The sequence below is a fragment of the Palaemon carinicauda genome, chromosome 2 (genome assembly GCF_036898095.1).
Source record: "Palaemon carinicauda isolate YSFRI2023 chromosome 2, ASM3689809v2, whole genome shotgun sequence".
Lineage (NCBI taxonomy): Eukaryota > Metazoa > Arthropoda > Malacostraca > Decapoda > Palaemonidae > Palaemon > Palaemon carinicauda.
The window spans coordinates 195,850,294-195,864,138 of record NC_090726.1 but is presented as its reverse complement, the minus strand read 5'-3'; the positions used below and the strand labels follow the sequence as shown (position 1 = coordinate 195,864,138).

The window sequence follows — 13,845 nt, the reverse complement described above, 5'->3', positions numbered from 1 at the left end:
ATTACTGTAAAATGATATTTTAATTATAAAATAAATTTTTGAATATACTTACCCGGTGAATATATAGCTGCAACTCTGTTGCTCGACAGACAAAAAAAAAACTGTAAAAACTCGCCAGCGATCGCTATACAGGTTGCGGGTGTGCCCATCAGCGCCAACTGTCGGCCAGATACCATACTCAATGTAAACAAAGACTCAATTTCTTCTCATCCCACTGCGTCTCTATTGGGGAGGAAGGGAGGGTCGTTTAATTTATATATTCACCGGGTAAGTATATTCAAAAATTTATTTTATAATTAAAATATCATTTTTAAATATTTAACTTAGCCGGTGAATATATAGCTGATTCACACCCAGGGTGGTGGGTAGAGACCAGTTAAATATGTTTACATCTTATGAGCTAAGAGTTTTTATTTCATTTTAGAAGTTATCAAAATAACAAAAACAAAATAAATAGGTACCTGGTAAGGAAGTCGACTTAGACGATTACTCTGCCTTATAAGTACGTCTTCCTTACGGAGCCTCGCGATCCTCTTAGGATGCTGACAGACCCCTAGGAGCTGAAGTATCAAGGGCTGCAACCCATACAACAGGACCTCATCAAACCCCTAATCTGGGCGCTCTCAAGAAATGACTTTGACCACCCGCCAAATCAAACAGGATGCGAAAGGCTTCTTAGCCTTCCGGACAACCCATAAAAACATTAAAACATTTCAAGAGACAGATTAAAAGGATATGGAATTAGGGAATTGTAGTGGTTGAGCCCTCACCCACTACTGCACTCGCTGCTACGAATGGTCCCAGTGTGTAGCAGTTCTCGTAAAGAGACTGGACATCTTTCAAGTAAAATGACGCGAACACTGACTTGCTTCTCCAATAGGTTGCGTCCATTATACTTTGCAGAGATCTATTTTGCTTAAAGCCCACAGAAGTTGCTACAGCTCTAACTTCGTGCGTCTTCACCTTAAGCAAAGTTCGGTCTTCCTCACTCAGATGTGAATGAGCTTCTCGTATTAACAATCTGATAAAGTATGACCAAGCATTCTTTGACATAGGCAAGGATGGTTTCTTAACTGAACACCATAAAGCTTCAGATTGGCCTCGTAAAGGTTTAGTACGCTTTAAATAGAACTTAAGAGCTCTAACAGGGCATAAGACTCTTTCTAGTTCATTGCCTACGATCTCCGATAAGCTGGGAATATCGAAAGATTTAGGCCAAGGCCGAGAAGGCAGCTCATTTTTGGCTAGAAAACCAAGTTGCAGTGAACAAGTGGCTTTTTCCGACGAAAATCCGATGTTCTTGCTGAAGGCATGAATCTCACTGACTCTTTTAGCCGAGGCTAAGCATACCAGGAAAAGAGTCTTAAGAGTGAGATCTTTCAGGGAGGCTGATTGTAACGGCTCCAACCTGTCTGACATGAGGAATCTTAGTACCACGTCTAAATTCCATCCAGGGGTAGCCAAACGACGCTCCTTGGTGGTCTCAAAAGACTTAAGGAGGTCTTGCAGATCTTTATTGTTGGAAAGATCTAAGCCTCTATGCCGGAAGACCGATGCCAACATGCTTCTGTAGCCCTTGATAGTGGGAGCTGAAAGGGATCGTCCTTTTCTCCGGTATAAGAGAAAATCAGCTATTTGAGCTACAGAGGTACTGGTCGAGGATACAGAAACTGACTTGCACCAGTCTCGGAAGACTTCCCACTTCGATTGGTAGACTCTAATGGTAGACGCTCTCCTTGCTCTAGCAATCGCACTGGCTGCCTCCTTCGAAAAGCCTCTAGCTCTCGAGAGTCTTTCGATAGTCTGAAGGCAGTCAGACGAAGAGCGTGGAGGCCTTGGTGTACCTTCTTTACGTGTGGCTGACGTAGAAGGTCTACCCTTAGAGGAAGACTTCTGGGAACGTCTACTAGCCATCGAAGTACCTCGGTGAACCATTCTCTCGCGGGCCAGAGGGGAGCAACTAACGTCAACCTTGTCCCTTCGTGAGAGGCGAACTTCTGCAGTACCTTGTTGACAATCTTGAACGGTGGGAATGCGTAGAGATCCAGATGTGACCAATCTAGGAGGAAGGCATCTATATGTATTGCTGCTGGGTCCGGGACTGGGGAGCAATAGATTGGAAGCCTCTTGGTCAGCGAGGTTGCAAAGAGATCTATGGTTGGTTGACCCCAAGTGGCCCAAAGTCTCTTGCACACATCCTTGTGGAGGGTCCATTCGGTTGGAATTACTTGCCCTTTCCGACTGAGACAATCTGCTATGACGTTCAAGTCGCCTTGGATGAACCTCGTTACTAGGGAGATGTCTTGACCTTTTGACCAGATGAGCAGGTCCCTTGCGATCTCGTACAACGTCAGTGAGTGGGTACCTCCTTGTTTGAAGATGTACGCCAAGGCCGTGGTGTTGTCCGAGTTTACCTCCACCACTTTGCCTCGAAGGAGATACTCGAAGCTTTTCAAGGCCAGATGAACTGCCAACAGCTCCTTGCAGTTGATATGCATGCTCCTCTGACTCGAGTTCCACAGACCTGAGCATTCCCGACCGTCCAGTGTTGCGCCCCAGCCCAAGTCCGATGCGTCCGAGAAGAGAACGTGGTGGGGAGTCTGAACAGCCAGGGGAAGATCCTCTCTTAGGTTGATATTGTCCTTCCATCAAGTGATACAAACTGTTCCAGGGATGACAGCGTCCCTACCAGACTCATCCACAGCCTGACTGAGCAGCGTTCCTTCTTCAGCATCTTCTGGATGGATAGCAGGGCTTGATCTATTCTGGGGGCTGATCGTCTTGTTGTTCAGCAACGTCCTCATCAGATAGTTCCTCATCCGAAAACTGATGAGGAAACGGCAACGGAGTGGGCAACGTCTGGCTCGCTGAGTCCGGTCGCACAGGTGCATGCGTGACGGAGCCGGACGCAACGTCATGGAACTGCTGCACAGTCTGAGAACTGTCAACAACCATGGGTGCGCGAGGACGCACAGCGTCCACCCGAGACTGTCTAGACCGTCTGGGTTGTGCAGTCAACACCATACCGGGTTGCGGAGGTTGACGCACCGCGTCAAAACAAGTCACCTCTGATGGTTGTTGAACGTCCTGAACGTCAACAACCACCTCCGAGCGTCGCTTAACGTCAACATGCGGCTGGCAACCCACACTGGGTCGCATCGGTGGAGGAACCACCTCAACTGGTAGACGCGAAAAGGTTACCTCAGCGTCAACAGGACGCACAACCGACCGCTTGGAAGGTTGTTGGCCAGAAGGTTCAGCAGCAACCTTCTCCGCATTAAAGTCCTCCATCAAGGACGCAAGCTTGGACTGCATGTCTTGCAGCAAAGCCCATTAAGGGTCTACGGGAGCAGGTGCGGCAACAGACGGGGTTAGCGACTGAAGCGGTACCGCTTTCCATCCCTGAAAGCCTTGTTTATGCATGACATAATTGTACAGCAAAACTTCAAAGGCTCGAAAACAGCTGTGAAGTTGACCTGTAAAATCTTGGAGCGTCTCCTGGCCAGGCGCCAGGGAGAGTCTACGAGATTTGAGGAGCCTATCTGGGCAGAGGCAGGAACTCCCAAGCCGAGAACTTCTCTCGTGTCATATCAGACTCTCGCTCTATAAGCCAGTTTAAAAGAAGGGAAAGCAAAAGCTGTCTCCCCCAAACTCCTCCTGGTGATAAACCAGTCGCCTAGCAAACGTAAAGCTCTCTAGGAGAGCGAGAGAACACTAGCTTATAAACAACGGCTTCGAAGTAGCTAGGCCTAGTGTAAGCTTTGACGTTTAGGCGAACAAGGAGCAGCAGTTACAAAAAGATCCGGACAAAGATCCTTAAAAATCAGCATGATTTAATTAAAGTCCATAGAGGGCTAAGCAGCTTTAGGCTCCTCTCCATCTGACAGAGTCCTCAAGGGAATATCAGTAGGAGGGGGAACAGCAACTTCCTCATCTAAAGGAACCTTGTCCGATAATAGCTGAGTCTCAAGCAAGGGAGAGACCTACCGTGGTGGCAATGCTTTACAAGCAGAGTCCACACGCACTGGTGCATTAGTAGCGGACCAGGACGCAACGTCATGTAACTGCTTGACAGTCTGTGAACTGTCAACAACCAGAGGTGCGAGAGACCAGGACGCAACGTCATGTAACTGCTTGACAGTCTGTGAACTGTCAACAACAAAAGGTGCGTGAGGACGCACAGCGTCCACTCGAGACTGCTTTGACTGCCTTGACTGAGCAGTCAAAACAACTCTAGAATGTGGAGGTTGACGCACAGCGTCAAAACAAGTCAACTCCGATTGTTAGCGAACGTCCTGAACGTCAACAGGAGCATCAGCAAGTGGCCTAACGTCCAAATGTGGCTGAAAATCCACACGAGACCGCATCGAGTGTGGTTCTAAACAACCTGACTGACGTGACTTAGCTACGCCAACGTCAACAGGACGCACAAAGGAACGTTAGGTTGGCTGAAAGCCAGGATCTCGATGAGATAAACGGCTAGGCTCAACGGACTAATCGGCAGAATAGTCTTCCATAAGGGAGGCAAGCTTATTCTGCATGTCTTGCCGTACAACCCATTTAGGATCAACGGAAATGGTTGCGGTAAGAGACGAGGGTAACGTCTGTGACCGCAACACTTTGCCAACAAAAAAGACTCTCGGAGTCTGTGTTACGCTTTTGTTAGGCGGCGAGCAGTTTTCCGATGACTGCATAGGGTCAGAGCTGTCCTAATGGCTGCAACCAGGACGCTGGACCTGTCCTGAAAGGACTGACTTTCGCTTAAGGGCCTCGAAACCTTGTTACAGGTTTCTTATGCGAAAAGCCTTCGGATGACGAGGAGAAAATTGTCTCTCTCGCCTTATGGTAGGGGAGATCTTGGTAAGATACACCCGATACCATAGAGGGAAACGTCTGTTCGCTGATCAAGGCCTCTCGAACCCATAAGTCGTACGACATTACTTCTCCCCTGGGCTTGGGAGCTTGCAAGAGGTCCCGGACTAGGTGAACGACAGGCACGAACAGACGAACCCTCGGACGCAACACTGTAACACTTTGCGCAATATCACTTTATCACTACGATTTTCTGTTTTGCACTTATTTCACTGAAATCGAAACTTTTACTGATTTCTACTTGAAGCACGCAATTCTACCCTCATCAAAAGGTAGTAAATGCGAAATCAGTCGTATAATGCAAGCACATTAATACCAGCAAAAAAAACAGTAAACATCTTTTAAGATAAAAAAAATTCAGTGGTTGGGGAAGAGAAGAAACACTAGTTCATTCAAAACTACGTTTTCAATCTCTCACCGTACAATGCCTGGGGACGAGAATAAAACTAAAAACGTTTTATCCTTTCTCCCCGTACAGAGACTAGGGACGAGAGCCTCGAGAACAACGTTACCCGCTAGAACGGAACGTTTTCTCTCCTCTCTCTCCCTCCCTCCGTCTCTATCCCTCTCTCTCTTTCTCTCTTGATTTCGCACCTAAGAGAAGAGCCCAATTACATTTCGTCAAAAAAACATGTTATTTGACCAAAGGAAAAAACTGAAAGGTTTTTCAATTAAAAAGTTCCTTTAAAATAGAATTTAAAACATTTAAGCTTTGAAAGAAGAATGAACAAAACGTCAGAATCGATTTACTCTTTCTGCAAAGTGAAACCGTGATACTCTCTCTCTCTATCGTAACGATAGAGCGCAAACTGCGTAGCATAAAAAAACTAAACGTTAGTTCATCTTTGAAAACAGTACGAAGACTATTCAAAGAAAATCTTTCATAAAATATTTATTAAAAATATTCATTTAAAAAGTTTTAAATCATTAGCTCTTTAAAAGCTATTTACGATTGAAAGGGCTCAACGTTGTTTAACTTCGGTTTCCAAGTTAGGACCGCCTATTCTCAGGAAAGGTCGCATATAAACAAAACATTAAAATTTATTTTTTATGTTTATTATAAATGGAAAGTTAATCGAAGAGGCCTAATAAAGGCGGTGAGATATAAAATATATAGAGGAAAATCTATAATTAAATTATAACGTGATAAGATAATTACTAAAAGCCTAAACACACTTCCGTCTAAGGGAAGGGTTGGCCATTTAAAAGTCAAAGAAAGTCCATACTCTCTTTGTCACCCAAAATTAAATCTATCCAAAACGAGTTCAAGATTTAAGATGAAGATAAAACACCTGCACTGCGAAAGCTCAAACCAAAATGAAGTACTTCACCAAATATGTTGAGAAAACTCCAGGTTCTACAGCGAGTAAAAGTACGTCTTGTCGACACTGATGGATTATCATTATAATTATTTCCATATATATGATTACTGTATCATTGTTATATGTACCTTTATTGCTAATACACATTCAGCATATATGTTGTGTTAGGAATACATGTATGCAAGTATTCTCGTTTATTGGAGCTTAGGGAATACTATGTAGCATTTATATTATCTCATGTGGCATGCATTTCATATTTTAATTATCTGGTATTATTGCAAGTAGTCTTTCCCGTAGCCCGCCACTGTTCACAGCTCCGCCAGTGTATTACGTTTGTTTTGATTATTTTCACTTATTATATGGCTTAAGAACTTACGAAAGTGTTTCTGTGAAAACCTTATTTATTCTATATCTAATAATAACTAAGATGGCGCAGTGATTGATTTGCCATAAGTGAATTTTGATCATTTAGTGAACTTATCCAACCGGCCTGGACAATGCAAGAAGTGTTTGTGTTCATCGTAACCAAGTTCGTTAGCAGTTGTGAACCATAACTTCGTTTGGATGTATACACTGGCAGTGACTTTGTTTTGTGATTACAGTGACTCTATATAGGGCTGTGTTTATTTTAGCAATCTGAGATTAGAGCTAATGTGCGTCGGCCATATGCAGAGGCCGGAACAAGAGCGTCACATTCATACTCAGCTGCGTTCGAGGGGAGACTAACGGCACTCGCTGTGCATGCAACAGCCGCGGCAGTCACAGTGTTACCAGATACAGCGTAGCTCTGTTGCCTCGAGCTATTGTACTCGGTGATTGGCTACCGTTTGTGACGTCATTGTGACGTTACCACTGACGGCATTGAGTGATATTTTCTCTTTGATTTCGTGAGATTTTTCTATTTATGCCGCCGAAACACGATAAAGGAAGGAGACCAAAGACTTCTGAGGTTTCTCCCCCATCATCCCCAACCCCAACTGACATGACGTCATCTCCAACGCATTCAAGATCTATTTCTCCTTCATCAACCCCTTCAACCATGGATTTAATCAGCAAAATGTTTGAATACATGGATAAAAAAGATGAAGAAAGAAGAAAACAGGATGAAGAAAGAAGAAAAGAAGACAATGTCAGACATCAGGAAGAATTCAAAGCATTAATTGAAGCTATGACTGGTCCCAGGCATACCCTACCCCAAGCAAGTGGTATAGGGCCCCCTACCCCAGCACCATCGTCTGCAAGTGTTCTCCAAGTGCCTAATTCAGCTGTGCAGACACCTAAGGTGACAGTAAATTTGCCTCCACCATTAACCCATGATGTTACTTATAGGCAATACACAGAATGGAAGCAGAGATGGAAGGATTATGCTGTTATGGTAGATTTGGATAATTTACCTCAACCTAAGCAGTTGATACAGCTAAGGACATGTCTCAGTGTTGAGATGAGACGCTTATTAGAACACAATTTGGGTATTCCACCAGACTCAACTATGCTTTTGGATGATGTTTTATCTCATATCGAAACTTATATAAAGGGTCAGCAGAATGAAGCACTTCGTCGGTTAGCTTTTACTCAATGCAAGCAAGCAGAAGGCGAGTCATTAACAGATTTTTTCGTTCGTTTACAACAGCTCTCAGAGGAGGTTGATTTATGTAAAGGCGTTAACTGTGTGGAGGCCCAAATGAAACATGCTATTTTGGTTGGCATAAGGAATGAAGAACTCACCAAGAAGCTCATTAGTATGCCTACAACAACAACACTTGAGGAAGTGAAGCTGACTTGCAGGGCTTTTGAGGCTGCAAAGAAGACAACGACAGAGCTTAAAGCTCCACAGACTTCAGTGCGTGCCGTGTCAAACTACAAGAAGTTAAAGAAGGCATTTGCTAAACCGGAGCAACCTAAGAAAATTCATCAGCAAGAGAAAATTCCTTCTTCAAGTAGCAGATGCAAGAATTGTGGTCAACAGCATAATAGTGACACATGTAAGGCAGTATCCCACAAGTGCAGGAACTGTGCTAAAACTGGCCATTTCCCATATACTGCCGCATGCCCAGCATTGGCTAAGGAGTGCCGAATTTGCCATAAATTTGGCCACTATGATGTTTGTTGTGCGCAGAAAAAGTCAAAGGGACCAAGGGAGTCGAAAGATTTAAAGGAAACCAAGTTGAACACCGTCAAGATATCTTCTCCAGCCATTCGTTCGGTTAATTTACGTCCCCTAAGTTGTCCCTCACCACCTATCAATTTACATGTCACATATGGCAGTAAATCAGGGAAGATCAATGTTATCCCTGATACTGGTGCAGATACCACTGTCTTTGGAGTGCAACACTTACAAGCATTGGGTATTGATGTCAAGGAATTGTCTCCGCCCCCTGAGTTGCAGTTTTCCAACGCCGATGGATCACCCATGGAAGATAACGTCTTGGGATCAATGGAGGCCGTCATGACTTATGGTGATATCTCATACAAGGGGTATATTGATGTTCTTAGTTCTCTCCCAACACCATTACTGTGTTATGATGCCCTCCGCCACCTAAGGATCATTCCCTGGGACTTCCCACGTCAAATGCAAGAGAGGAAACTTAGCAGGACTTCAGCAGGAACCAATCAGGTCCCAGTCAGCCAAGTTAATACATGTGATCAAATGTCCGTTGTTCCTCCACCTCCAGCTACATCCTCACCTGAGGAAGCCAGGCAATACTTTCTTAAGGAATATAGCGATGTGCTAATGACGAAGGAGCAGTTTCATCAAGGAGCACAACTCAAGCCAATGACTGGACCACCTATGCGTATTCACCTGAAAGAGGATGTGAAACCCTTTGCTATCTACACTCCACGTCTTATACCACTAGCCTTTCAAGAGGACGTCAAGACCGAGTTGGAGACAATGGTAGCACAAGGCATCATTGAACCTGTTGGGGATCAGCCATCCCCCTGGTGTCACCCCTTAGTGGTCGTGGCCAAACCTACAGGTGGTGTTCGTGTCACCACAGATTTAAGCAAGTTAAATTCACAGGTTTTAAGGCCTGCACATCCTTCACCATCACCATTTAGTGCAATCAGGAGTATTGATCCTAATTCAAGGTATTTCTCCACCATGGATGCATTGTGTGGGTACTGGCAGATCCCACTAGCAGAGGAAGACCAAGCCCTTACAACATTCATCACGCCCTACGGTCGGTATCGCTATCGTCGTTCACCCATGGGATTCAGCGCTTCAGGGGATGCCTACTTCAGGAGAGGTGATATCGCTCTTCAGGGCATCCAACATTGTGTCAAGGTTGTGGATGATATCCTTGTATATGATAAGGATTATTATTCTCACTTATGCAGGCTCAACAAAGTTTTGTCTCGCTGTAGGACTCACGGTATTACTTTAAATGCAGAAAAGTTTGTTATTGCTAGCCCTACTGTATCTTTTTGTGGGTATACGTTATCTGAAAATGGAATTGCAGCTGACAAGGAGAAAGTTCGAGCTATATCAGAGTTTCCAAAGCCAGCAAATCTGACAGATTTAAGGTCATTCATGGGCCTTACTAACCAATTAATGGAATTTTCACCCAATCTTGCCGCTGCAGCAGATCCGCTTCGGCCGCTAATGAGCCCTAAGAGATCCTTCACGTGGACAGCAGATCATGATGCCGCATTTGCCAGTGTTAAAAAGGCTCTCTCTCAGCCACCTGTGCTGGCTCATTTCGACCCTACCTGCCCCACCGTACTACAAACGGATGCTTCTCGTTTATATGGTTTAGGATACGCACTTCTACAAGACCATGGAGAAGGCCGTTTCCGCATGGTCCAGTGTGGTTCAAGATTTTTGGCCGATGCAGAAACTAGGTGGGCCACCATTGAGCTAGAATGTTTAGCTTCAGTTTGGGCTATGAATAAATGTCGCCATTACTTACTTGGATTGCCCCATTTCACATTGGTGACTGACCATAGACCCCTGATACCCATCTTGAATACATATACATTGGATGCAATAGAAAACACACGTATTCAGCGTCTGAAAGAGAAAATTTCACCCTATATCTTCACTGCAGTATGGCGTAAAGGCAAGGAACATTGCATCCCTGATGCCCTTTCACGTTCCCCGGTGAGCCACCCAACGCCTGAAGATGATATGTTAAATAGTGAAACCCATCTTTCCCTCAGGAGTGTTGTAGCCAAGACTGTGGATGCAATTTCAGAAGCGAAGACATCAGATACACAAGATCTTATCTTGGAAGAGATTCGCACCGCAGCACGTGAGGACCCCTCGTACACAAGACTCCTCCAGAACGTTGCCAACGGATTCCCCAGTCACCGTTACAATCTCCACAATGACCTACTACCCTATTGGAAAATAAGGGAGGATTTATATACCGATGATGACCTTGTTCTGTATGGTAGCCGAATAGTAATTCCCTTAGCTATGCGACGCAGCATTTTAAGACGCCTTCATGACAGCCATTGTGGAGTGGAGGCGACTAAGCGTCGGGCTAAGCAGACTGTATATTGGCCTGGTATTAATTCAGACATAGCAAATACTGTCCATGCCTGTGAGCCATGTCAGATAATGCAGCCAAGCCAACAGCAGGAACCACTATTATGCAACGAAAACCCCTCTCGTCCCTTCGAATCAGTATCGGCTGATTTCTTCAGTGTTGCTGGGAAATCTTTCCTGGTGTATGTTGACAGACTATCTGGATGGCCTGTAGTTGTAAAATTTGGTACCAATACTACAGCGGAAGTAACAACACGACACTTCAGTCACATCTTCCGAGACTTAGGTGTTCCAGTAAGGCTGAGGACAGATGGTGGACCTCAGTTCACCAGCTCAGAATTCAAGAATTTTCTTACCCGATGGGGTGTTCAACATGTGATATCCACACCTTACTATCCCCAAAGTAATGGCCATGCCGAAGCAGCCGTGAAGAAGGTCAAACATTTTATCCTAAAAGTAGCACCTTCTGGGAACATCGACACCGAAGATTTCGACAAAGGATTATTGGAAATACGGAATACTCCTAACTATGCTGGCCTTTCTCCAGCGCAGATATTATATGGCCAAGCCCTTCGATCATGCATCCCAGCCCATGCATCATCATTCAAGCAGGAGTGGCAAGAAAAAGCAAATGAATATGACCTTCGTGTAGCATCACGTACAGAAGCAGCCAAAATAAGGTACGACAGCCGTGCACACCCTTTGGAACCACTCAAACTCAATGATAATGTCCGTATCCAAGACCCTATCTCCAAGCGATGGGATAAGACTGGCATTATTATGGGCATCGGTAGGTCACGAGACTACCATGTGAAGTTACCCTCAGGAAGAATATTATGGCGTAACCGCCGTTTCTTACGCCCTGTACCTCATTCTCCTTCACATTTGCCTGACGAGACACAGCAATCTCCAAAGAAGAAGGATGTTGTCCCTGCTACTAGTCAACAACAGCAAAGTGGCACTCAAGCTGAGTATCGGCGTTCACCGAGACGCCATACCCGTTCATATAGCTCATTGAACGCAAAGGGGAGGGGGAGGTGATGGATTATCATTATAATTATTTCCATATATATGATTACTGTATCATTGTTATATGTACCTTTATTGCTAATACACATTCAGCATATATGTTGAGTTAGGAATACATGTATGCAAGTATTCTCGTTTATTGGAGCTTAGGGAATACTATGTAGCATTTATATTATCTCATGTGGCATGCATTTCATATTTTAATTATCTGGTATTATTGCAAGCAGTCTTTCCCGTAGCCCGCCACTGTTCACAGCTCCGCCAGTGTATTACGTTTGTTTTGATTATTTTCACTTATTATATGGCTTAAGAACTTACGAAAGTGTTTCTGTGAAAACCTTATTTATTCTATATCTAATAATAACTAAGAGACACGTCGACAGAGAAGAAATTGAGTCTTTGTTTACATTGAGTATGGTATCTGGCCGACAGTTGGCGCTGATGGGCACACCCGCAACCTGTATAGCAATCGCTGGCGAGTTTTTACAGTTTTTTTTTTTGTCTGTCGAGCAACAGAGTTGCAGCTATATATTCACCGGCTAAGTTAAATATTTAAAAACACAAAATACTAAATGTAACAGAAGCCGTTGTAGCTTTGAAAAATTGCTTGCAGAGCTTGTCATCAAGTGAGTAACTGCAACAAAGTAGTTACTGCCTCAAAGGAGAATGGAAGGTGAAGTATGCTTAGTGTTGGCAGATGTGACAGGAAAGAGGAAAATGTTTAAGGACTATCCCAGATTATTCAGTGTATGAAAAGGCAATGGCAGATCAGTATATACTGTAGAGAGGGAGCAAACATCAGTGTCTGGCAAGCCTTTAAACTTAGAATCTTATATTTAGTGGCCATACATGTATACCTTTCTGTTCACTTCCCTGGTTATCTCCGGCTCATTATTTTCATGATGTTAATATAAACCTCACCTTTATACAAGAATAAGTAGGAATTAAAATAAAACTTAATACTCACTGTTTTTTATACGAATTTGTCGGAGAGTTGTGTACCCAAGAAGAAGAGACACACGATCATTTAGGAGCAGCCTGTTATCATTTATGTCATTGAATTTATTATTATAATTCTCCTGCATTATGATTTCGTTAACCACTACAGTTTTCATCCAATGGTAAAATAAACTCTGGTTCTGAACCTATAAAAAAAATTAAGAAAAGACACTGTTAAATACATAGCAACCTTTTCTTATTGTGGCATCAAGAGAGAAAGTGAATCCAATTACTGTACACTTGAAACTTTAATGCTGACTGCCACAAAGCACCCAAATTCTTATTCACTTGAATGTACAATGTACCATATTCTCAGAATGTACATTATTAAATAGGAAATTAAATATTTCAATACGAAACATCTTGCATTTTAAAAGAGTATTTGTAAAACTGAACAATACAAAATTTAATATAGTATGGTTATACTACCAAATAACACAATGATGAACATAATTGACAAGTGGGGATAAATGGAGGGTATATACTAAAATTTTGTGTAACTATATAAGATATGCATTACATTTTGAAAATTAAAAACAGTAGAAAATCAACAATATCATAACCATGAGTAAAAAGATTGAAGTTAATTCAATGTACAATTTAAGAATTATCAGAATGACTTCAAATGAAATTAACATGGTATTTTGATATTGAATAGTGGGATTGGTGAACAGAACAAAATTGAAAATTTGTTTTAAGAATAAATTGGAATATGGAATAATCAAACTGAAAACTGTTACCTGATTACGTGGTCGGTCTTAACAACAGATATTCACTACAGTAGTACAATAAGCAGTGCAGTATTGTACTGCAAAAATAAAAATGAAACTACTCTGGTATAATGACTAAAAAGGAAATGTCAAGATTATAATCTTAATTTTCAAAATTAAAACATGATCAAATATAAATATAAGACAAAGTTCTTTCAAAACTTAATTACAAATAATGTTTGAAGGTCCAACAGGACTTTTAATTTTTTTTCCCAGGGCTAAATAAAAGTGTATAAATAATTGAGTTTAAAAAAATGTAAAATAGAGCTCTATATAAGAATGAATGAAAAGAAAAATGAATAATGGAATAAATAATATGTATTTAAAATTGAGTGTGGTCAACATATGAATACATCTTTTAAGT

The 13,845-nt window shown here is 42.8% G+C and overlaps 1 protein-coding gene across 1 annotated transcript in view; it reads right to left on the bottom strand.

Annotated features, from left to right (window-relative positions):
- Window positions 1-13,845, bottom strand: part of LOC137629431 (polycystin-1-like protein 2) — a 137,846-nt gene that overhangs the window by 49,210 nt on the left and 74,791 nt on the right. The window contains exon 31 of the mRNA XM_068360679.1: window positions 12,680-12,857. Coding sequence (XP_068216780.1) covers window positions 12,680-12,857 — 178 coding nt within the window. The remainder of the gene's footprint in view (window positions 1-12,679; window positions 12,858-13,845) is intronic.